Source organism: Pezoporus flaviventris, unplaced genomic scaffold, assembly GCF_033815535.1.
Source record: "Pezoporus flaviventris isolate CSIRO_AGI_PZ_B2104156 unplaced genomic scaffold, CSIRO_AGI_Pfla_v1 ptg000036l, whole genome shotgun sequence".
In the NCBI taxonomy this organism is placed as follows: domain Eukaryota; kingdom Metazoa; phylum Chordata; class Aves; order Psittaciformes; family Psittacidae; genus Pezoporus; species Pezoporus flaviventris.
In genome coordinates this window covers 1,878,972-1,905,859 of record NW_026892584.1, presented here as the reverse complement: position 1 = coordinate 1,905,859, position 26,888 = coordinate 1,878,972, and the positions used below count along the sequence as shown (strand labels likewise).

Genomic DNA, 26,888 nt, shown 5'->3' with positions numbered 1-26,888 from the left:
TTAGATTCATTATTAACTAAATTTTACTTTAATGGTTAGTTTAATATGCCTTAAAATACTCACTTCAGAATTACACAGCCTGTACCGGAAGGAGGAGCTGTCCAAAACACTTGAATGCGTGTCCTCCTCCTAGGTGTGCTCTCAGTAACAGCAACAGGACAATTACTCATGAACTGTGTTTCTTCTTCATCTATGATCTGAGGAAATAGAAGAATATGAAAAGATAAGGATGTAGATAGCCAATGTCTCTTAAATGTGCTTTGTAAGTTCATGTTTTCCCTTCAGTGGGGTTATTTATAATTCTCTGCTTAGCTCAGCACTACTTTGGTAAATTTATTTATAACACGCAGATTATTCAGTGAAATGAAAATGAAAAATCCAAAAAACTAAGACAGAAGAATAATTCAGTTCCATGGGAACAGAAGTTAGTCCTTTCTGAGAGAGGCTACAGATAACCTTTTTCTGTAGATCCTGATTACTGGAGCGTCCCGTAAATGTTAATGAACTAAAAATAATTAAAATGCATAATTTAATATATTTTTTATATCATGGCAACTGGTTAGGACAGGTGGAACATGCTTTTAACATGTTCCATCTGTCCATGGGTGGACATCCATGTAAATATTGCCTAAACAGTATTCTTCTTGATGTACCAAAAGAATCTCCAGGTCAGAAGAGGTAATGTGAATCATAACAGTCTATAATTCAGAGACCATTATTTAGTTCAATTTACAGAGCTTTTTGCTTTTTTTTTGGTTGATTGATGTTTAACAGAAAGGTTTAGGTGGCATAAGTCAACACAAAACCAGAGAGGCAGATTTGGAAGTGGTGGTGTTCTAAGGATTTTACTCAAAGGTGTCTATGACAAAATAGCTTTGTCATTACATATGTTCTTCAGGGATTGTAATTTAAACCTTCTGTTCATCACAGCTCAAAGAAAATTCATCTGAAGCTGCCAAGTTTGATTTGGAAACAGGTGATACTGTGATATTGCAAATTTCTCTTCAGAATTACTTGGTGGTCCACTTTCATTCAATGAAGCCATAATTCACATTGCATTGGGTCAAGATTCAGGCAATGAATTATAAACCTTATCATTTGAGGAAAGAAGCTGTATATATCCATGTACAAGAGAACTCTGAAGGAGCTTTTTTACAATTCTGATTGTAACAACACAGACTCTTTTACCAGACTACAATTGAAAAATAAAAATCTTCTGGCAGTAACATAACTTTAAAAAAGTATTTGGGGAAAAAAAAAAAACAACCAGCAAAACCAAAACAGAACTTAAACAAACAAGCCAAAACACCCAAAGAAACCTAAAACACAAGCAAACAAGCAAAAAAAAAAAAAAAAAAGAAAAAACCAAAACAAAATACTTTTTACAGTCTGAAAAAGTGGCAATCTCTATAGTTTGACCAGATCTGCTTTAGTGAGCAAGCAGCAAGGTTGCCTCACCCAATGATACTTCCATCATTCCTAAACATTTTTAGCTGAGCCCACAAACCTATCCAGTTTTCCATGGCAGAATGAAGGGGCACTGCCCTAAAGGAATGCTGAAAAACTATTTAGCTGGTCAATGGGGTAATGGTTAATGGGATTTAAATCTAAAGCCACTAATATTGTTCAACTCTTTAAATGCTTTGCAGAATCTGTGTAACTAAACACTGCGTACAGCTACATCTACTTTGCTAGATTTTATCTAACACTGAAGCATGCAATCTACTGTAGGCTTAAAGTGACACTGCTCATTTTATACTTCCACCTGATACAATTTAATGAACTTGAGCATCAATAAATCCCTACTCTACAGTTTTGTCTTGGTCATGAACTGTATTCATTCTGTCTGCCTTATTTATGTAACAATAAAATAAAGACCTAAAACTTTTCACTTATCCCTCAGAAAGGTTATCTTGATTATTCAGGACCATGTCAATTGACCTTTTATCCATATCTCACAGGAATTAATTCTCAATCAAAACCGAGTTTTGGTGGAAGCTTTTAGTGAAGAGTGTGTGATTTTTATATCATACAAAATAAAATTCTATTGCACGTTATAGAAAAGCAGGATGATTCACTTGAAAGGGCTCTTAGGAGGTCATCCTAAAAGACAGCTGTTCTAGAAAAGCAGAAAATTTGAAAATCACTGTACAAGTTACATTAGCCCCATATTCTCTTGTCAGATGCAAACTGCTGCTGTAGCATCATAACTCACATTAGCTAAAAGATTTAAAAACATGTTCAGTTCAGGTAAAGAAAGATTGAGGAATTATAGGTAAGCTTAACTACTTTACAACTGACCAGGTAAAAACTACTCAGCAATGATCAATGAACCTTTCACGTATGCTGGCATTTGCAAATTTAGTTTAGCTCTTCTGCCACAAACTTCATTAGTGAGTGTTTCTTGAGAAGCCAACTGAAATGAACCTGTGTTCTCAAAGGATAGAGTTCTATTTTCAGTCAACAAGAACTTGGCTGTTTTCATATCCCTAAATACCATTCCTCCGCCAGTCATCATTGTAGACCCATCTGTGATGTATTTGCATGTTAAGACAATTTTTGTTTCATTCAAGGTGAATTGAATCCATTCTAGGTGAGTGAGTCCTGCTTTTTCCCCCAGTAATAAACGCAGTCACAAGGAACACCAAAATCAAATCCAATAACTAATATTTCAAGAAGGAGTTGTGAGCAACTGTGAGTCATTATTATAAGTCAAATTTTTGGCTACTGCAAAACCTGAACTTGAAATATTTGTTTGAATTCTAGATAGTCATTAAGTGGGAGTACATCCGTGACCTTTTCCAGTAGCAACAAACACACAGAAATGTAGACATATTTTGCACTTCTATAATCTACCCAATTCCTGCAACTGAGCTAGTTATGAATTTTCTCAAGGAATAGAGATGCCTATAATGAAGTAATTTAAAAGTTCTGCCTGCATTTTAGAACACAATCCTGGAAGAACAGGAAGTGGTTGAACCTCAAGGCTTCATTACAATTTCCTGCATCAGGAACAATCAGAGCAAGAAGACTTAGGCAATCAGTGTCTACTGGGAAAATCTGACCACAAAAGGACAAGATCCTCCAAAAAAAAAGAACTCCTCTGAAGAAAAATTAGAGAGAACACATCTTAATAAAGACTCCTACTGTTGACAGAATATAGTAAAGAACTCCTAAGTAGATGGAAAGGCTCAAATGCCAATTAACCTGAGAGGATTAAAGAAAAAAAAAATATGTTAAGAAATTTTATAAAAAACAGGAGAATGATGCAGATTCTAGGACTTCAGAGAAATATAAACCAAACTCAAAATATATATTTTTTAAATTACATTTTTTTTTCCATATCCATGGAGATTTGATTCTTTATGAAAGGTTCTTAGGGGGTGATACAGAATGGGTTCACTACTTATACAAGAAGATTCCAAATAACACAGTATTTTAGGACGGTCGATGATACTGCTTCACTCACACATAGCACAGGAGAAAGCGTTAGCATCCTGGCCAACTTGAGGTTGGGGGGAGAAGGATACTTAATCTCTGAAAATAATACAGTCCTGATTTTCCTCCTAGAATCAAGTCAGACCACATAAGCATGAAGGAAAGAATTGGCAGGAAAAAGGCATGCAGATTAAAATGCAGCATTTGCAAAATCACAGCTTCTAAAACTCCAGGTTATCTGTAACGGGAAGCCTCACATTTTCAGTAATTGGCCAGCAAATTAACTACATAATGGACAAAATTCCTAAAAGCTAAAAGAAACCTTGGCCAAAGAATCTGAGGTCTCAGAGGTGTGGACTCTCTATGTGATTAATTCCTTCGAATCCACAAATGCAATGACGTTATCTTAACTTTCTATTTAGTTTTTAGTGTGCTTTGCTGTGGGTTTTTCCCATTATGAATGTAATATTATTAGACCAATTTATTCCCATAGGGAAACTAGTGTAAATCCTGAACAAAACACTTAGAGTTAACCTTGATTTGAACAAATGTCATAGTATCTAGCTGAACTTGGGTAAATCTACAAGCATGAAAAGAAGATTAGTAAAAGGGAGAATTTACCAGCTCCAGGCTCAGCTTTGCATTCCTTGCTTATTCCAAACACTGGCAGGGTTGAGGACAAGTTTTGGGTGCTCCTGAAAAGCAGGACTGGAAAACTGCTTAGTAGTTAAACTGATGAATGAGTGGTTTTCTTTTCCCAGAATTGGAACATTTCATGCTGAGTGATAGAGCTTGCTATCTGTTTCTGATTTCTATAAAATGGTAGTCAGATAAATGACACCAAGCAGGTGTCCTCTCTATTATTACATTTCTATCAGTATTTTCAAAAGTCAGAATGCTATGCACCACAAAGAAGGGAATTAATATAAAGAACAAAAGGAAATGAAGTTATATAAATCCTCTACTGGCTTGCGTCCACTTCCTCAGTTTAAACCACTGGCTGGGATCTGCAGCACCATTTCTTGTTCTGTGGACACATCATCACTTTCCACCCACTGAAACAGCTGTGCTCTACTGGAACAACTGAGTTAAAGACAAAACAAAACATTCAAAGTTCACCAGATAAGCATCTCTGTAGGCAGTGTTCTTCTTTGGAAGAGCTAATATGGAGCCTGACTTCCAGAATGTTGAAAAACTATCACCTCCTTGAGGAAAATTTTCCATTATAAAAAGAACATTGGCTCTAACACAATGGTAATAATATTTGGCCTTTAGGGATTAATTTAGAAGAGAGATTATTATATGGAATGGAAACCTCATGGTGTAAAAAGTCAGTTTAAAAAAAAACCTGCCTCAAAGATGTGTCTCTTGTAACCAATTTCTTTGACTAAAGAACACAGTATTTTCTTCAGAGTCTGTGCAGAATCACAGAACTGATATAAACCATCTTCCAAAAATTAAAAGCAAACAAAAAAACAAAACCACAATATTTGTCTGTGAGGTGTTCTGAAGGGAAGTATTTGAATACTTCTGTCCAACTACCTTCTCTTCTTTAAAACAATCAATTTGAATAGTGTGTTCATTGAAAAGCAAGCTGTGCTGGATGATCAAAAGGAAAAAATGCAGGAATCCTGTATGAGACTCTTATGCATTAACAAAATATTTGCTCTCAAGAATCTTGTAGTCACACTGTACTGTAGGTTGCTGTTCAGCCTAACAAACCTGAGAGTTACATTACACCTGTTGTAGGGCAGGCAGGAGGGTCTATTCTGAGGTGCAATTCAAACAGAGAAAGAAAGAAGATCAACATGAGGGGAACTTGAAGTGCATTACAGATGACGCACCACACTGTCAGCTTTTACACTAAACAGTCTTTCCTGCCCAAGAGACTGTCTATGGATGGCTTGCACAGCAATTTCTTCTTACTTCTATATATATGAAAAAAGAAGATGTATATTGGTAAAGACAGATAACAATAACTTGACAGCATTTAGTAAACCTTATTTTATTTATATATATATATATATATACACACACACTATATTTTTTTTCTTGAGTTTGGACCATTCTTGGCTAACTTAATGTTGCAACATGTTGAATTATAAAGGCATATACTTGTAAATTGAAAATTATCAATTTAGTAAAAGCTGTCCCTGAAACTCAAGAGATGAATAAACACAGACCATTGTGCTTTGAGACTGCTTTCAACCAAGTACTCAGTGACAGTGGATTAAAGGTCACAAGTTTATTTTTTGTTTCCTACAAATTTTTCTTCTAAGTGCAACATTAATATTGCTATGAAAACAGTTAGGTAAATTGATTCAATATACTTCGGGTGACATTTGGTACAAAAGCAACGAGTCCCTTCGTGCCTTGCATGACAAATGGCTTACCTTTATTCTTCGTGTTTTGTGTTCAGCCTACACAGCTCCTTTTACAGCATTTGAAATGAGGTATGAGGATTCTGGGCAAGACTGAAAATTTTAGTTTCAAAGAAACAGAACTTCTGGCTTGATGTATAATTTAATCAAGTTAGACTTAAATCTAGAGCAAACGTACTGAGGTCAGACGACGCTGAACTATTCAAACACATTAACTTGCACGTTTTTTTCATTCCCTTCAGGCAGGAGCTAAGAGACTGAACTTGCTTGTCAATGAAATCAGGATTCTTTTATGATCTAGATACAGCTTACATTCGGAAGCATGAAACAAGCAGGTGAAAAAAGGGCAAATTTTACGAACACTTAGTCAAATGAAAATGAGGATGTACTAGTTTCAAAACTGTTCCCAGCATCAGGAAGCAGAACTGCACTATTGCAGCCTTAAGACAGAAAAACAACCACAGTGAGGATGATGTGGACACAGAGCAAGGCTATGTTACGGTGATCTTTGGCTGGCCCCCTGGGAACAGTCAGCTTTAATCACAGAAGTGCTCTAGCTGCAGTTCCCTTCACCTGAGCCAAGGACAGCCCAAAGCAGCAGCTGCAGAAAACCAAACCCAATATAAAAAAAAAAAAAAAAAACAAAATAAAAAATTGAGAATGACCACTTAGGCTTATCACTGGCTCATATGGATTTCTTGTTACTCTCCTCCCTGTATGTGGAAGATCAGAGTGTAAATGATCCTTCTAAGATTACAGAACCAACACACTCATTTCAAATACTACTATAACCACAATAAACTCCAACAAAGACACACACAGGATTCTTTACATAATACTTTTGCAGAGGGATTATTTATACTCAGTGTTATGTTGTCGAACTACTTCAGTATTATTTATTTTGCAAAGAAAGTAAGAAGCATTTTAGTCTGATAAGAAATTTTCACAAGGAAAAAAAGTAACTTTTGATAGGTGGCACCTCAAGTGCTTTCAGCCCCAGAGAAACAGTGCTTGCTGAAGAGGATGTTATACAGAAATCAACTTCGTAATCAAGAATTTTCAGATAACAACCACTTGAAAGCAGTAAAAACTTAAGGATTTGTTATATTTCTGGTGCAAGTTACTACAGTTAGGATCTTTCATATAAGCTTATAATACACATTTCTTTGGAAAGAGAAAAAGACTGCTGCGATCTCTCACAAATATATTTGCTGCAATTTATCTACCTCGTATTTAAGAGCCCATTGTAACCTGATTTTCTAGACGGATAAAGGCATTGGCACATTGTATAAGGAAGTAAGTGTTTTCACAGCCTTATAAAAGGAAGTGATATAAAATAAAGCAACACTGGACTGGAAGTGAAATGTAATTTTTATTGCTAGGCAACCTTTCTCAAATCACTTTAGTGTTGTCTGTTCCTCAGTTGTGAAGTGGGAATATAGACATTGACCTCCTTTTTCAAAACAATGTATTAAATGCTCTATAAAAACTTATTTATTATTATCCTTAACAGCTCATTGTATTTCCAATTGGTCTCAGACTTCATAAACAGGAGCTCTTTGGGAAAAGATTAAATATGAGAAGCCCAGATCAGCCTGCTCTGTGATTTCCATCTAATTTGAGCTATTGGCAAAGTGGCTAATGAATCAACTAGGAATTCAAGTCAGGGAAACCCGTGGAAGCCAGAAAGTTAGGATGCCCCCCTGTGTACCAACCCTTTATCTCACTTTTGTAAAAAGAGTAGCCAAATTCTGACAAAGGTCGCCCAGTTTGGTGCACTGAAGCTCACAGATCCCAGGAAGTAGAAAAAAAACAAGTTTGGCAGAGCTCCAGTTTACCAATGGCATCTTTTACATGACAGCATTTTTCAACATATCAAGAGGTTGTAGCAAAATTAATCTAAAATGGAAATTTAAATATTGTTAAAAAATAAGAACCTTGCTTTGCAAAAAAAAAAAAAGTTTATATTTTAATTTGGCTGCACACTGGGATTAGAAGACAAACCTTATTTACTTATTTGTCTTGTAAAAGCTGAAGGACATTCTAGTAGAGCCTGCTCTGGGACCAACATTAAAGGCTCTGCTTCAGCTATGGAAGACTCGGATTCATTCATGCATTCTGAATTGGGCAGTTCACTGTCAGTGCAAGCTTCTACAGAGTGAGTAACCTTCAGCAAGTCTCTTTTCTTGGTCCATTCTACCTCACATGTATACTCACTGAACCAAGGGCAAAAACTGACTTGACAGTCAGGGAATGTGTCTTCAAATCTCTGCTCTGTTTATTTTAATGACTTCCCTGCTTGACCCAGTGACGTATTTTACTGGGTTTATAACGCAGAGGGATTGAAAAGGAAGAGAAATCAGTCTGGAAATTGACTGAAATTGCTGCTTGGAGGAGCACTCTTCAGGGCTGCAAAACTCCTTGGTGCAATCCCTGTTCTAACAACTCAAGACACTTGAATCTTCTCTCTATCTAGATCGAATGCCTTTTAACACATGTGGGCCACCTCTTCTTCTAACGCAAAATTATGTCTGGAAGAAATTTTTAGCCAACAAAAACACAATTTGAAAATTTCTGTATTTCATTAGAAGGGTTAATATACTGGTGTTTCCTTCGGAAGAGACAAGACACCAAAAAGTTTCCCCAAAATATTGATAATCTCTTCTAGCATTGCTCTCAGGGCTGAGATCACATCAGTTCTAAGAATGCTAACTTAGCACTTTTGAAAATATTCAATTAAAAACAAACAACAAAGCTCCTTCTGCATTTATTTCTGAGCCTCACAAACAAAGGCCCCTGTCTGAAAAGGGGCAGAACACTTTTCCAAACTTCCTCCCCAGCCATGGCCTCGTGTTTCATCTTTAACCAGGGCTCATCAGTAGTCAGATATAACACGTCTCCATCAAGAATTTATGTTTAAGTCAGCATGAGCACTTTGGCCTTGTTACTGCAACTGCAACATATGTATATACATACACACATGGTGCTGCATCTGGCAGCACCAAAAATTCAAAATAACTTTAGTGAATAAGATTAATGCCTGGGTGACACAGGAGGCCACTTATGCATGCATGTAAAGGAAACTAACAATGCATTACAAAATATTTTTTCCCTCACATTTTCTAAATCCCTATAGTAAAGGATTCATTCAGATTCTTTATGTTTCAGCACAAGACAAAGACTTATAAATATAGACCTAAACAAACATGCAGGCCTTACGCTAAGCATGTAGCTTAAGGTCATTAGAAATCAGAGGAAGAGTGCTTAGACCCTTGCAGGACTGAATCTAGGACAAATCCAAAATATGTTTATGGACATGCTTGAGGAAAGTCAAAGGCATGTCTGATTGTTGTGAGCATATTTTCACAAAAAATCAGCCTTTATATTTTTGCTATATGCAAAGGAAAAGCTTGTCAGCACATTCTTAATTTGTCAGAACTATATGAAACTTTTCATACTGGTACTAGGGTTTTCCTAAATAACTGCAGGAACTGTCTTTACATGAGTGAGCCCATATGTCTTCGCTTCTGTCAATGCATACAGATCTTTGCACAAAAATACCATTTATAAATGCTTGACAGGATGCGCCTTCACTGCAACTAATAGATAACTTTGTTAGTAAGGATTTCTAGCCACCATCCAAGTCCAGTCAAGGACATACTTTAAATTCAGTGGTCTAGAACTTCTGTTCACCATAAACATAAGCTTTAAGCAGCGAAACAGTTGAGAAATGTAAATAACAAAAACCCCTCACATTCTGATGGTCATAATGAAACAATACTTGAGACAGAAAGTAGGATTTAGTCCTAAATCCACCATTCTTACCATCAGTTCCAGAAAGATTATCTAAGCAATCAGAAATATCTGGCTTTCATATCAGAACAAACCACATGGACTGGGTGAGAGTCATTTACTAATCACTGCATGTCAGTTTAGTAAAGTTGGTGTTAAATGAGACTGCTGAGGTGTAGCTTTTCCCTTTGAAATTAATGATGTGATTATCTTTTGATAAGAATATCATTCTTCATGTACTGTTGTCACAATTGTATATTGCCTATATCTTCAGCACCGTAATGAGCAATACACAAGTAATGTGAGTGCCAGAGAAATATTTGCTGTGGGCTCACACAGAAGACATGGACCTTATCTTCTGCTCACACACGCACTTCTCATTTACATTTCTGTGGCAAGGAACTCTAGGTTCATTGTCAATTCCATTTTAAATTCAGGAACTGCCATTTTTATTTCAGGAACAACATCCCCGATAAGAACACAGTTGCAAAACCAGTCAATCAAAAGAAAAGCAATGCTAAATTTGAGGAGACACACAAAACATTGGATAAGGAAGAAATTTTATAGTGGCTGCTCAAAAGACACACATAGCTCTTCTACTGAAGCCACCTTTCTATATCTCAGTTTCTCCCTGCAGAGTGATGATAACAGCCTGCCTTCCTCCTCAACCTTCCTCTCTTGCCTTTGTCAGAGTGTTAATTGCCAGCCAAAGGAACCTTACTATCTATGACTCTGTAGAGTACAAAGTACAACACGAGCTTAAACCCAGAGGGAGCTTCCTTACTAATGTAATCAACAATAGTATTACTATATTTCTACTGTATTCTACAACATAACATTAGATAGTAAACTACAAAGGAAATGCCTGTTCTGCTATTAGAATCAAAATTGATCAAATTCATGAAATACATAGCAAAATGTGACTCTGCACATTTTACTGGATCAGCATTTTTCAACTTGCTTAGTTTGTTCAGGCTTTTCATTTCTCCTTCATTTTAGGAAATATTACACTACTCCGCATTATGAATAATCTGCCAAGAATAGCTACCTCACTTGGAGCTCTTCATTTAAGTTAAGAAGGGATTTAAGTATCACAGAGAATACATATTTTTAATAGCATTATTATCCTGCTTGGTGTTGGAGCTTTGACACATTAGCAGCTCTGGCACTTGTGCTATTCATGTTTCTCATGAGCATCTCAATGCCAAAACATACATCCTAACCTAGTTCAGGCAGATTCCACACAAATTCCCATAGCCTTCAGATGACTGCATACAGAACATAATCTATTTCAGAGAGACTTAATCTATTGCTAAAACCACAGTTAGAGAAAAAACACAGGTGAACTGGAACTACAGGCTTTATAAAGATAAATTTAAGGCAGCATTTACCTCCCTAAAGGAGCTCTCAAATTTTTTGGTTAACAATTTGCATTGGCTATTGAATGAGGAATACTGTCGGTACGGAAGAGCTACAGAAAGTCAGGGTTTGTGGCAGCACTGACATAGTTGAGAGCAAATATAAAGCCACCAAATTCTTTGTACATATATGAGTGTGTGCCTGCATGTTAGGCAGAGACAAGAGATAATCCAAGTTAAGGCTTCTCTTACTTTTGATATGCCAATGCACAGATCCTCAGATTCTTTCCTTAGAGGACATCACAGACTGTACAGTCTAGTCAGGAGTAATTCCCCTGCCTGCCTCTGTGTCCAAGGTTTTCAATAAAGCCTAATTTCACATTATCTGTAGTACCCTTCTGGTAAATTAAACCTGCTTACTGAGAGTTTCAAGGAAATCAACATGTTATGCTTTTTTTCCCATCCAGTATGAGAGGGTTCTGCTTCAGAAAGACACACTGTAGTAAGTCAAAAGTGAAGCCACAGTCTGGCAACAAGGTGAGCCTTGTGGGCAGACTTCAGGTTTCTTTTCAAGAGTGTGGTAGGCTTTCCTCAAGTGCCAACTGAAGGGAGTTAAGTGCTGTCACTAAAGGAAAATCTCTCACCACCAAATGTGAAAACTGCATTTATTAAATCCTGATTTGGACACTTCTGAATACTGTCTTGCACAAAGGGTTCATTAAGGGAACAAAACAATAGCATGCATATCAGGAAAGAAGTCATTTAAAGCTTCATGGGCGTGTGTGTTTTAGTGGTGTTTTTTTCATTGTTTTGGGTTGGGTTGGGTTTGGGGTGGTTATTTTTTTGGTTGGTTGGAATGTTTGATTTTGTTTTGGGGGGTAGATTTTGGTTTTTGGTTTTGCTTTGGGTTTGCTTTTGTTTGTTTGTTTTTAAAAAAGGTTCTGTATTCTCTTGGAATTACGATATTTCATGATACTTCTTCATGCTATAAGATGTCTGCTAGAGAGTTGCACAATCCTCTTAAAGGAAATAAAAATGCAGGAATGGATTCTGAAAAAATAGGGTAACAATAAATTTTGTAAAAGCTTGTAAGAAAATTCTTCAGAGCTCTGTAAACTGAAGTACTAAAAAAATAAGCTGTAAACTGAAATGGAACTATATTAAATTGTACATAGATTAACATTATAAAGACTAACAAACTTTGCCAGGCTAAAACCAATATATATAGTGGTATCTTGCTTTCACATTAATTCCAAGCAGTATACAGTGGTAAAGATGAGGTTTGTCCAATGCAACTCTCACTCACTAAACCTGGCTTAGCAGGCAGAAGCATGCCTCAATGACGAGCATTCTCCTACGCAGGAGTCTGAAGAAGTTTGATACTATTATGATTAGAGAAACAAAGCCATATTAAGTGGCATCTTCTCATGCAGACATCATTGTCTATTTAACTTTTAAAAGCTACAAAACATTTACAAAGCATAAAAAGCTCCAACTCTGTTGTTGCACAAGGGCCTAAAATAGCATTCCTCCCCCCACATTAGTACAGTGGCTCTTCATAATCCTCAGTGGATACACAGATTCTATCTTGCTTCAAATGATAGACCAAATAAAATGTTAACTTGATTGTACCTCTGCATTATGACACGGACCATCACTTTTGTCAAGTACTTGGCACAAAACATTTTTTTTTTAATCTAGTGATTTTGATAAATCTGCTTCTGAAAGTATTTGTACATTCCAAGTGCATTTCCAAGAAAAATTGCATAGAGGACAGCAAATTTCTGAAGGACAGAAACACAGTAAAACTGAGGTGAGGAAGGCATGACCTCTTAGCAGCCTTCCAGTATCTGAAGGGAGCCTATAGGGATCCTGGGGAGGGACTCTTCATTAGGGACATACTGATAGAACAAGGGGTAACGGGTTAAAACTTAAACAGGGGAAGTTTAGATTGGATATAAGGACGAAATTCTTTCCTGTTAGAGTGGTGAGGCACTGGAATGGGTTGTCCAGGGAGGTTGTGAATGCTCCATCCCTGGCAGTGTTCAAGGCCAGGTTGGACAATGCCTTGGGTGAGATGGTTTAAAGTGAGGTGTCCCTGCCCATGGCAGGGGGGTTGGAACTAGATGATCTTAAGGTCCTTTCCAACCCTAACTATTCTATGATTCTATGATTCTGTGTGTGAAACCAGGTCCTGCCAAGAGGGTGCCATGCAGACCAGATGCTTACATATGGTGCCAGTTCTCAAGGCTGGCCACTCTGCCCACATTGGAGGAAGAAGGAGTAGGAAGAGCAATGAGGAATGTGAAGAAGAAAGCGGAATACAGCCTGCCTACATCACTTGCCTTGACACCACCAAGCTGCAAGCAACATAATGATCTCAGGTTTGCTGCATAGAATAGCTAAAGCTGCAAGCACATTTCAGAGCAACCGTATATATGTATATATATGTATATATGCATTAGACAAAGTTTTCATCTCCTGATGGCTTAGCATATTTTGCTTTGAAGTAGAAGCTTTCTTTATATGTGTCAACTTTATGTCTGTAAATAGGTTTTCCAATTAAAAATTTGTACTCCCATCTTACCATACATGCAGATGACAACACAATACCTTTAGGGAAGAAAAAACCAAAAAGAGACATAAATTTATCCCCATCTCAAAGGGATTTAATTCCAATGAATATGTATTTCAAGACTATAAAGTTGTTCCACTTGAAATTTCATTAGGACTAGTAGAAATTCAATATATGCAGTCACAGACCAAGAGGGATATTCATTAAGAAACTAGAAAATTCATTTCCAAACCGATTTGACACATAAACAAGAAAGTTTAAAATTGCAGATCTGTAGCATCAACAATAGCAATACGCCGTTGCTGCAAAACAGGCAAATGTGTATTAATCAAGAACGAGAAGAATGGAATAAATTATGTGAATTAAAGGAGCCAAAACTGTATTCATGCTGGCTCCATTTCCAGCCCTCAACTTTGCGCTCTGAGCAAACCCACTTCAATACAAAACAAAACCCCAGACATTTCATTATGTCAAAGGTACATTTTAAACTACATTTCTAATTGACGTGGTAGTATTTCTTGCTACACTGAGATTTAGGCTTTAGAACTCCTACCATTGCTAACTACAAGTAATAGGAAAAACATTATTTTACAACATTTCCAGTTTCAACATGTAATTTTGTCAAAACTAATTTTTCTTCTGGATATAGGCCATTTTATTGAAATATCATCTTAAAGCATTTGGAAAAATTAACACATTCAAAACAATCCATTCTGAAATGTTTTGATTTTTCATCATCTCAAGCATTGTTGAGTCAATATTTTGTTTAATGCTTAGCTTTGTATATAATGCAGTAAAAAGAATGGTATGCTTCAGTACTATCTGAATATAAAGCACTGCTGACCTTTCTATTGGAAATTTCTAAGTGATTACATTGTTTAACTAGTTTGAACTGTAGCATATTTTGACAGTGAAAATTTCTCATTTCAACCAGTTTCTTTTCCTCTTGGTTCAAAGAACCTCCTGTGTAGCCTTACTGGCCCTAACTGCAGAAAATAAATAGTCCTTCTGCATTATTTGGGTGTGTCTTTCATTTAGCAGCAACAAAAGGAAGCAGTAACATTAATTAGAAATCACCCAAAATTGCCTGTACTTTCTGCTCCCAATCAAAAACGTCTTCAATACACTCACAGTGCTGTCCATGTTCATGCATGCTTTAGTGTGAGGTGTCCCTGCCCATGGCAGGGGGGGTGGAATTAGATGATCTTAAGGTCCTTTCCAACCGTAACTATTCTATGATTCTATGTGCTTCTGACAGCCTGATAGTCACAAGATATATAGCTTCTATTTGTCTGTAGATTGATACTACACAAGAGTCTGAGAAATCATGAAGCCTTATTCTTTGCATTCAGCTCCTACATTATCCTGGTCATTGAAATACAAATTCCAGCAATAGTTACAAGGCAAAAGGCAGTAGCAAAGGTGTTATGCACAAACTTTCATTTTGGCAATGATCAGATTTCCATGGAATAAAAGAGGTATCACCCCCATATGGGTTTGGACCAGATGACCTTACAAGGTCCCTTCCAACCTGCATTGTTCTACGATTTTGTGAAGTACGTAGTCAATTAATTTCTGTTTCTCATTTTTTATATGCATTAAAAAACGTTTCTTTGTACTTCCTTGTCTTCTTTTACTACCCTTAATCTGCTACAGGTAGTTTTTCCAACCTTGAACAAAGCTTCTTTCATTCACATGACTTGAGACATCTGGGAGAGGGTGCCATAAGATATAAAACCAAGTGCAGCACCAAATACAAGTCAAGACAATACCATCTTTTCACACACACACAGTATGTTAGAGATTGGAAGGGACCTCGAAAGATCATCTAGTCCAATCCCCCTGCCGGAGCAGGAACACCTAGATAATGTTACACAGGAATGCGTCCAGGCGGGTTTTGAATGTCTCCAGGAAAGGAGACTCCACAACCTCCCTGGGCAGCCTGTTCCAGTGTTCCGTCACCCTCACTGAGAAGAAGTTTCTTCTCAAGTTTAAGTGGAACCTCTTGTGTTCCAGTTTGTACCCATTACCCCTTGTCCTATCATTGTTTGCCACTGAGTAGAGCCTGGCTCCGTCCTCGTGACACTCCCCCTTTATATATTTATAGACACTGATAAGGTCACCCCTCAGTCTCCTCTTCTCCAAACTATAGAGACCCAGCTCCCTCAGTCTTTCCTCATAAGGGAGATGCTCCACTCCCTTAATCATCTTCGTTGCCCTGCGCTGGACTCTCTCCAGCAGCTCCCTGTCCTTCTTGAACTGAGGGGCCCAGAACTGGACACAATACTCCAGATGCGGTCTCACCAGGGCAGAGTAGAGGGGAAGGAGGACCTCTCTCGACCTACTAACCACCCCCCTTCTAATACACCCCAGGATGCCATTGGCCTTCTTAGCCACAAGGGCACAGTGTTGGCTCATGGTCATCCTGTCGTCCACTAGGACCCCCAGGTCCCTCTCCCCTACACTGCTCTCTAACAGGTCGTTCCCCAACCTATACTGGAACCTGATGAAGTGTTGACATGTAGGAATATAAACAGCTGTCCCTTTCTTCTAGATTTCCATGTGATAATCTGAAGTATGTAACTCTGAAGGTTTTTATCTGAGAACAGAATGTACCCAAAATCATGTAATTTCAACACGAGTAACACAAATAGCCTAACCTGTCTATGGAAACATTTACAGAACGTGAGCATGTAAGGCCTAGAAATAATGCAGGACTTTCACTGCAGAAACTAAATGCTTCCAGCAAAGGGACTACTGAGAAGTTTCATGCCATTTTTCACATTTAAAGCTAAATTTTGGCGATATGGGAAATCTGCCTCAGAGGTTATGAACATCCAATCACACCGGTGTCTATTCAGAGATTCACATTTGGTAGTTATTCTGAATTATTCTCAATACATTTCAATTAAAAGCTATACAAAGCTCTAAGTCAGCACTCATTTTCTTGTTATTTTTCTGTGCTTTTACATCTTTTGCAGACTTTCTTACAAATTTTGCACAGGTACTTGAGAGAACAATCCTACAAGGTATGCAACCCTCAACTTGAACAAAGCAGCATGGGAAAAAATGGTTCAAAAAGGGAAAAACAGCTTCTGATGGTCAGAAATTCAACCACATATAAAGGAAAAATTAATTTGCAAGAGATGCCAAGAGTTGATAAATGACAGCTTGTCTCCAGAATATGAACCATGTAATTAGAGAAGTATTAAAATGAAAGGCTGGGAATAATATTTAATAGATGAGACTCACTACTTCTGCGATTATTTTAACCCTTTTTTTTTTTTAACACACTATTTCCATATTATACAGAGCTCAGTAGGCATTAACTCATTCTGTTTACTAATCTAAAATACATGTAAATGCTGCTGTTTCTGAATCTGTGCCAACAACAGGAAGAACTAAAATATAGTACAGATACAAACCCAATTATTGGTTTAAGTGACTAAGCCATGAGCACCAAGAATATTTGGAGGGGTTTTGTCATTTTAATCCTGCAGTAGGAAGGACTTGCTTATCTTTCCAATACAGCACAACAGCTATCATACTGGAATTGTTTTTAGGGACCCCACTGTAGAGACACTCCTGTATGTTAAAAACTCCATCTTGTATTTCACACTTACAGTTGGAATGTTATACATTTTACAAACATTTGTGATTTTATGCATGGACAGGACTGGAATGCAAGAAGACAGATGACTATTTAAACATTCCTGACTTGGGAGGCAAACACAAGTGGAGAGCAGAACTGAAGTTTAATGGTAGTTCAAGTATGTTATGTGACCTTGAGTAAGTTACTTCAACATTTACTCTTCTGTAAAGTGGATATGATAAATCCCCTTCCTACAAAAACGTTTATGAAATTTAATTTATGCAAAAACTCCAAAAACTTCAGTAGAAAGGCAACATAAAGGCACATTTGAAAGCTGTATTATATCCGTAAATGTAAACACAACTCTGGTAGCACTGACAACAGAAACCATTAGGGCAAGATTCAGCAAATTTAACTGTGGAAAAAAAAAAAAAAAAAGAAAAATTTAGTGATAATTTCTCTAAATTCATACAAGAAGTATGCATCAAGAGTCAAATATCTTAAAACAGCAGGGAGTTCAGCATTTTATCCTGCCTTTATGGTTATCATATTTTTAATCTTGCAGTGTTCCTTCACATATTTATGCAATTCTCACTTATTTGGCTCAGGCATAAACTAACTTCTAATTGGACATGATGCGTATTGATGTGAAAATATGAACAGCAATGGTTATACTCCAAGATAAGCTTTCACATAGATTGTATCAGGTTTGTTATTCCCAAAAAGAAATTCCAAGTCTCTTTCATAGTCAGCAGCAAGAGGTAAATGTGTTTAGAAACCCCAGAATACTGTGATGTACACTGTGTCCTTCCTGTGGAAGCTTGCAGTTGCGTAACATCCGCATCACATACAAAGCTGGTTGTTTATTATTACGTGGGTTTAATATATTTTGCAGCTCATGCAATCAGATGAGCTGATGATCATCAGCTGAACAAAGAGGAAAAAACAGGTCAATATACAGACAGCTCTGAGCCTGTAGCTGACAGCTCTTTTTCATCCTTTACAGAAATCTCACGCGAGCTCCAAGAAAAAAAATCCAAAATATTGTCTGGAACACAATGTATTTGAAGCTAAGGCTATTATATAATCCCAGTGTCTAAATATATCATAACCCAGCTCTAATTTATGTAAAGTACTTTGTATAACCTTTAAAACTAGGTTATTAAAACAATCTCAAAGCCAGGAAACTTCGCATAGCCAAAAGCCATACTGGCCCTATGCACACAGAACATACAGAAAACATCTATGATTATCTTAATAATACTGGGATTTATCACAGCGTGTGGGCAGATTTTCTTAACAGGTAGGATTAGCATGGAGGATAATTTACTAACTGCAGGTTCTTGTTTTATTCCTACATCTGTGATTCCCACACGATCACGTACAGAGAGGCCAGAGCAAAAGGACCACCAATAAGATACAAACTGCTGCCTTGGCAACCATTTCAAATACCTCCCTGAAGCTCCCACAAAATATTTTTCTATTAACTGTATAGGTAGCCAATTTTCCTATGAAATTGACCTATTGCCCAAGAGACGTTGCAGGAGAAAGCATTTCTTCATTTTAAAGACTGGTTTGCTACTTTATGTCCCCTCTCTCCTTTTCTCTGTTTTCCTCCTCTTTAAAAGCAGTAGGTTAGCAAAAATCAGTTTGTGACAAACAGGCGAAACTGAGCAACATCAGGTACAATTAAGCCTCCTATGCAAGCAGAGTCAGCTTTAAAATCAGAATTAAGGGGCGGGGGATGGGGGATAAAATGAAATTCGTTCCAGGAGAACAAAACCGTGATGTATACCTGACAAATCATGAACAAACACTGGTAATGCCCTAAGGAAACCCTGCTACACTACTGACTGTATCAAGTTATATAATCATTAAAGTTATAAAACAGCAAGTAGTGAAACTACTTCTTACATACTTGTTCTTTTACATGTTTCTTTTGAAAAGAAAGGCAGGTCCAAATGAGCTCTGCCCACCCACAAGTTAAAAAGAAAAAAAAGAGGCAAGAGCAACAACAGTGCCTCAATTCACATAGATGAGAATAATTGGAGGCCAGTTCAATACATGAAGTAAACAGAAGCAGGATGAAGGCTTTTCAATTTACACCTCCAGCCTACAAATTAGTAAGCAGTCTGGTAGGCTGAGCTTGCCAGAGATTGCATAATAACCCTACCCACAGTGACAATGCAGAGAATGGGGTACAAAATGGCAGCTCTATACCAGCAGGCAATTTCCCTTTCTAATTACTGAGTGCTCTGAAAAGCACTTTCAAGAGCCAAACATTAGCTTTTGTGTAGCTGGGTCAGGAATTTCCTTACTATTCTTAGTTTACTTTCATATGAAAATTAATTTTAATATGCTCTTTTAATAAGCAAAAGTAACTGCATAGCAAATAAAATATTTTCCAGGAAATATTGCTTGGGAGGTTATTTGACTATTTTTTTATAGAGGTTGACTATTTTTTTATATACAGGTTGCCAGTAATAATGGCTTCTTGAGATGTCTTGCCTATATAGGTATTCATTATGTTCTCACTTACCTATATCAACTGAAATCAAGAGCATGCAAGCCATAAAATTCTGCTTTTGCTGTATGGGCAGGGTGCATCCATATCCTACCCTTTATAAAGCCACGAAAAAAGTCAAGTGGAACACATGATTTTCAGTTTTTTCTCACAGCAACTGAAAAGGGAGGCAAAACAGAGCAGAAGGCAGGATAGATGGAGCTAAATTGTTGTTTGGTTTGGGTTTGTTTTAAAAAAAAAAAAAACAAAGACAAGCAAGCCACCTCCAAGGAGTGACATACTCACAAGTAACTTTTCTGTCCCCTTTCAATGATTGCTGCTATGGAAATTTCCACCCGGGGGTGATTCCCAGCAACAGGTCCTTCCACTAACAAAATTACTTGGGACTTAAGAATCATTTCAGAAAACAAAACTGTATAACTATATTGGCACATAGTGCATTATTTCTAGATATATCCTTGCATCTGTAGTGCTTCCTTAGCAAGTCAATCTCCTGCCAGTCACTCCTCTAAGTCAGAGGCTGTCCTGAAGCTATCTTCTATCTGCTATCTAGTATAGAAACACCTATACTACGGCTTGAGAAATAACCTGACTCAGAAGTGGTCTCCTGTGAGACCGTATCTCTTTACGGCTGTTCTTTGGCGTCTCCCTGATAGAGCATACAGGGATTAGAGTCTGAGGAAAGGACATGGCTCAGCCAATGCAGAACATAAAAGCTCTTCTTATATTTAGGAAGATCTCAGAACTAAAGGGGCAAGTCCAGGAAGGAGAGGAGACAGAGATAACCTTTCTGGCTTAAAGTGAAAGCCGTATGCCCTGGTTTTTTCTGCTGATTGACAGTCTTGCACAGGTACCAGGGCAATTCAGTGACTGAACAATTTAGCAGATGAGAAGTCATTCATGAAAGCATTACTCTTACAGCAGTGATGACCACCATCAGGAAATCCACACAGACTGAGATGCAGGGGCAGGCTGGGATTAGTGTGAGTGCTTAACAGAAAGGTCATAGGAGAACAGACAGGAGTGAATAAAATTCCACTGGTGGGACTGCACACTGGGATAGTGCCTCAGGATGCCCTTGTAAAATTACAGTTATGTAGCAGATGACCACTAAAAACCTCTCTGGCAGGGCTTTATGTTACTAGGAGATAACATTCAGGTGACCATATCTAGCATAGGATGAGGTAGATAGCAAGCAATTAGAAAATAATCAAGAATGCAGGTTGAAACCAGGAGAAATTCTGAAGACTGAACTTTGTGCATATGTCTGAAGAGATCCTTCTGTATAAATACTTTCATCTAGCAATATCCTTATAATCCCAGACTTCACAAACCAGTGGTGAACAGTCACTTTAACACTGAAGCAATCCAGCATCATGCTGGACAAGAGAAGTCCCTGGAGTTCTGCAAGAGTAGGTGGGACAGAAAAAGCAACATTATATGGCTTTGGGGTCTGGAACTCTAGTCTCAGCCAGGTTAGGGAAAGAAGACTTCTTAAAGCTACATCTTAGCCTTACCTTGCAGTTTTCAGACAAAATAGACCAAAGAAAATCAAGCATCCTACTCAGAAACATGTCTGCAAGGTCTCTTGAGTAAGACTAGCATCGAAACAAAACATCTGATGTGTTTAGGATGAGAATGTGTATTTTTCAGTTGTATGAGTCCTTGCATGTGATTCTGAGGGCATCATTATGGATCTGCATTCCTGGCTAAATGAAATGAAATGACTAAAAACATCTATGAAGGTACATTAGGATAAAGCAGTAAAAGGCAAGCATGTTGAATGCACCAGAAGTAAAAGATACAGCCACTTCCCTGAACAGGTTTTGTATCACTCTGGTGTAGAATAAATACACTGTGATCAGATGACTAACGATCCTGGGTTATTAGGTCATGAGAAAGAACTATCACAGCAAAGAGAATAATCAATTACAATTGTTCAGGACAGCAACGGGAGTTAAAACAGTATCCTTCCGCAAACACTGAGAGGTCCCTACCATCATTAGAAAGGAAGTAGTTATTAAGGAAGACTGTCAGAGTGGACAGTATCTGGGGCTGAGAAGGGTACACATGCAGTCTAGAATAATGAATATTTGTCGCTTTGGTAATGCAAATTCCCTTCAGAATTTAAAAAGCAGCTCTCAAGACAACTGCCATAGGAAGCAGTTCATTTAGTCTGCTAGCAATTAGTTCAGCCATGACTTGTGGTGAGGACTTTCCTCACTTGACTATGAAACATGGAGGAAGGATTTTTCCTACCACAATCATTCGTTGTTGAGTCAGGCAGGTAAATTCCTGAATTTAAAAGGGTCATTCTGTTTCCAAGTCACCAGACTCTCTGAACACAAAGGGGCGGGAGGGCGGGGGCAATAATAAGTAAGTCATCTTCTTTATTTAATTGGGAGAGTTTCTACTGCATATTTCCCTCAAGTCCAGAGGACTGACAGCAGGATTTTTTCCAGCAGTAGAAAAGTCTGCATAACCTGGAGAAACTGCCAAGTTGAGCCTCAACCTTTATCATCACCTTCCTCCTTCCTCCCGCCCCACCCCCCACAATCAGTTGAAGTGAAAAGAAAGCACATTATGAGAAAAGACTTTCAGTTACAGACATATTTCTGTGTCTGTAGCCTAGTCATTGCAGCCGGGTGGCTGGCAGTGCTCTTTTGGAGAGAAGCATCAGAATAAGCATGTTCCCCAGGATAACACTTCCTTTTAAAGCCCTGTGTCATTATAAGGGTAGCACAGTTGTCCAGATCCATAGCTATCATAGTGAAGGTGGCAAGCAGCGATAGCTGAAGAAGTCCAGATCAGTAGGAAATACCTGATAAGGGCTTCGTAACCTTATGTGAAGTGGAAGTGCAAAGAACAGATGCTTGCTCTAAGGTACAATTCATTGGAACTGACACACTGAAGGTTTTCTGATGCTGCAGAATTGCTAATAACTACATCAGAGGTAATTCTTGGAGCATTAAAGAAGGATAATAGGAGCTAATGAGATAAGAGTGCCGATCTTTCTCAGTAGAGACACAAAGAACCTAGAGCAATTGAGGAGTGCCTTAGATGAAGTAGGTAAATAATGAGGAGACCAAAGGGGAACTCTAAGGAGGAAAGCCTGATGGCAACATGATGAATGAAGAAAGAGACACTGTACAGACATTTCAAACAACTTGGAGCCTATGTACATCTAGAGCTACAATGGTAACTGTAAAGCACCTGGCTGTTGCCAGAGGGTTAAGTGTCTTTTCTAAAATTTCACATGGCCCAGGTGAGTCGCCATGTGAAGAAAGACTATCTGAGACTGGAACAACAAGTTGGGTAGAATACCTGGGCTGTAGAAAAGGCATATTTGAAATACATTCCTTTAGAGTCACTGAGTTGTCAAACAGCGCCCAGAGGAAGAACATACAGCTTTTACTGACTGATAAAGAGTTAGTGGGATTTGCACACGTGGAACCAGACTGGCTCTGAATTAAATAACTGCAAGAGCAAAACTGCCCTCAACTCTGGAATTGAGACCTGAACAGTGAACCTTGTAAGGTGTCAAATGATCCCAAGTCCCAAAAGGGCAAGAAGGGAACTGCCAATGCTGATGTGTCTGAAGACCTGACTGGAGTCTCCATGGCAGAAAGGGACAGTGCTTCCAGAGTCACACAGTATCACACAGTATGTTAGAGATTGGAAGGGACCTCGAAAGATCATCTAGTCCAATCCCCCTGCCAGAGCAGGAACACCTAGATAATGTTACACAGGAATGCGTCCAGGCGGGTTTTGAATGTCTCCAGGGAAGGAGACTCCACAACCTCCCTGGGCAGCCTGTTCCAGTGTTCCGTCACCCTCACTGAGAAAAAGTTTCTTCTCAAGTTTAAGTGGAACCTCTTGTGTTCCAGTTTGTACCCATTACCCCTTGTCCTATCGAGTCATTTCCACTCTTTACTCTTCTCACAGAGTGGAGCTGATGTGTCAGCGCCAAATTCTAGGAAAAAATTCTCTAATGAGCCTCTTAGAACCAGAAAGCCTTACAGTTTAGTGTTAATCCAAGGAACAGAATAAACTAGTAGATACTCTCTTTTAACAGGAAATTTAATTAAGCAATTCTTATATCTGACCATGGAGTAACCCAGCACTGTGCGGGTAGGCTGCACGTATTGGTAGGCTGCAAGGCAGGGCAGAAGTTGGACTTCAGATAACCTGACTCTGATAAGCCTTGGATCTGAAAAGGAGTCAGGAATTTTAGCTGTCATATCTCAAGAGGCAGGCTTCCATCAGCATGTGTATGCCCTGATGAAGGGGTGCTGGGGAGAAAGAGACTTCTGCTTTGAGTGTTCAAATTATGACTATTTAGCTTAAAGATACATATATAGGCAAGTTGTTCAATATGAAATCAAAGGATATGAACTTTTTCAGATTGATTCAAATGCCCATGTAAAAGGCTGTTTGTACATGTCTTACAGTGCACACTCTAAAGTAGGTAGTAGAGACTGGGCAGTATTTTGTGTGTTTGCATTTGTTCATAACTTCAATGATCAAAATACATTACTAGGCATACAAATACTTGTATCCAGACAAGTCTTCAAAACTTGCAGTGAGAAACTTCATAGTCTGCCCTGGGCAACCTCTGCCGCTGCCTGACTGTCCTCACAGAGGAAAAGTTCTTCCTCAGACCTGGTCTTACCCTGCCTTGTTTCAGCTTGTTATGTGTTGACACTCATCCTCTTTGCACTCATGGTGGAAAAGTTTGGGCCACATAAATCCCAGAGGGCTGTCACAAAAAGCCTCTTGGCTTTTCTGTATTACATTATCAACCAAGAAACTACATTAAGACTCACAGTGGTGAGATCATAGAATGGTTTGGGTTGGAAAGGACCTTAAGATCGTCTAGTTCAACCCCCCATGCCATGGGCAGGGGCACCTTACACTAGACCATGTCATCCAAGGCTCTGTCCAGCCTGGCTTTGAATACTGCCAGTGATGAAGCATTCACAACTTCCTTGGGCAACCTGTTCCACTACCCTTATATCTAACCTGAACATCCCCTCTTTTAGCTTGAACCAACTACCCCTTGTCACTACAGTCCCTAAAGAAGAGTCCCTCCCCTGCATCCTTATAGGCCCCTTTCAGATACTGGAAGGCTGCTATGAGGTCTCCAAGCAGCCTTCTCTTCTCCAGGCTGAACAGCCCCAACTTCCTCAGCCTGTCTTCATAAAGGAGGTGCTCCAGTTCCCTGATCATCCTCGTGGCCCTCCTCTGGACTTGTTCCAACAGTTCCATGTCCTTTTTACGTTGAGGACACCAGAACTGCATACAGTACTCCAAATGGAGTCTCACGAGAGCAGAGTAGAGGGGCAGGATCACCTCCTTTGACTTGCCGGCTAAGCTGCTTTTGATGCAGCCCAGGCTACAGTTGGCTTTCTGAGCTGTGAGCACGCACTAAAGCTGGCTCATGTTGTTTCCCATTGATCAACACCGCCAAGTCCTTCTCCACAGGGCTGCTCTGAATCTCTTCTCTGCCAAACCTGTAGTGCCTGGGATTGTCCTGACCCAGGTGTAGGACCTTGTACCTGGCTTGCTTGAACTTCATGAGGTTGACGTTGGCCCACCTCTCAAGTGTGTCAAGGTCCCTCTGGATGTCATCCCTTCTCTCCAGTGAAACAACTGAGATAAGCAAGTTGTCAACAGGGACAAGAGCCAAGACTGAGTAACCAAAACCCACTTTCATTTAGTAGCGAAGTTATACTGCAAGCAAGTACAGTTTAATATTTATTTCCTCTTTGTAAACGCATCTTACTTCAAAGACCCACTGTAGTAAAAATACATAAAAGGGCAGTATTCAGAAATTTGCTGATTTCTGATTCTGGCTGTGAGATGTTACGCTTTCAATAATTAATTCCAAAAGATATTGCAACTATGTATACAGTGAGTTGAGGGAATTTCCAAGGTGCAAGAAGCCAACATTTAGTATAAACACTGGGAAATGTTACAATGCACAAAGTGTCTTTGCCTCATTCATCAGGTAAACTCAAACCAATCCAAATAAACGCTTAAAGGAAGAATGCAAAACCCCATACATGGTCAAAATCTTGGTAGCTTTTCCTACAGCCTCATCAGTAACAAATAGTGACTATCACAGAGCTGTTGGCCTTCTACAAGTTCCTGGAACTCACCAGTCTGCTAAATTATTATCTCCTGCTGTATGAAGCAAAACACAGCTATCTCCTGAAGCAATTTTTAACCAAACCCTTGGCAACAAGTGGTTCAGATTTTGTTTTCTCCACTGTACCAGAGATTTTGGTATTTAATCTCATTCAAAGTGTTCACATTTTCCAATCAATGCTAGACCAGCCTGTGGCAGATACCTTTTATCTGCTTTTAAACTCATTTAATCCCTGAGTATCATCATGTGGAAGTCAAGAGACTTGTAGAAAAATATGTGAAGGTTTACATCAAGAACAATCAATTCCACCCTGCAGAAAAGGTGAGAACTAGAGCTTGTTTTACTATTATGAAATTGTTTCTTTTTTTCTGTCTAGGATAATATACGCAATGATTCTTACAGAAAGAAAATTCATGAACACTCTCACTAATGCAAAAAACCTGGAGACTTAAATTCTACAGACTCAGAATTCACCTCTACTGTCTCAGTCTCCAAATCATATACCTGGCATATTTTAATTCTTTCATATTTAATGTATTCCTGTAGTTATCCTTTTGGATCATTAATTTAATGACTGTGTGCAGGTATTTCACATTGATTTATCCCCTGCTGGTAGTAGAACTGATCGGTACTTCAGAAAGACAATTTTCATTTAGGTGCTTGGATGCAACTGCATTCACCCCCCTTGGGGGGCGGGGGGGGGCACACAGCATCCATGCCTCTTTGAAACCAGCACATACTACTGTGTATTCTGTTTGAAAATTTAATGCAGGTATATAATGTTATGGCCATATAATTACTAGGCTTAAGGACACAAGTAAATAGGTTGAGTCCTTTCTCCCTCCCATCATCCGTCACTTGAGGACTGTGTTTCTACCCGCAGTGTCTCAGCCCTCCTCCATGAAAACCCTGAAGAGTTTAAAATTTGAAAATGTAATTGGATAGAAACATTGTTGTCATTCAGTACTGTGAGGAAGCTTTACTAAGAAACCTAAAGTATGAGATTTCACTATGAACTGGAAATTCATTCCCACCCCCCGATTTGCAAACCATTAGTGATTGAACGTTTCACATCAG

The 26,888-nt window shown here is 38.5% G+C and overlaps 1 protein-coding gene across 1 annotated transcript in view; it reads right to left on the bottom strand.

Annotated features, from left to right (window-relative positions):
- The window catches only part of SPON1 (spondin 1), a 195,429-nt gene that overhangs the window by 155,706 nt on the left and 12,835 nt on the right, over positions 1-26,888 (bottom strand). Inside the window, exon 3 of the mRNA XM_061462830.1 lies at positions 64-197. Coding sequence (XP_061318814.1) covers positions 64-197 — 134 coding nt within the window. The remainder of the gene's footprint in view (positions 1-63; positions 198-26,888) is intronic.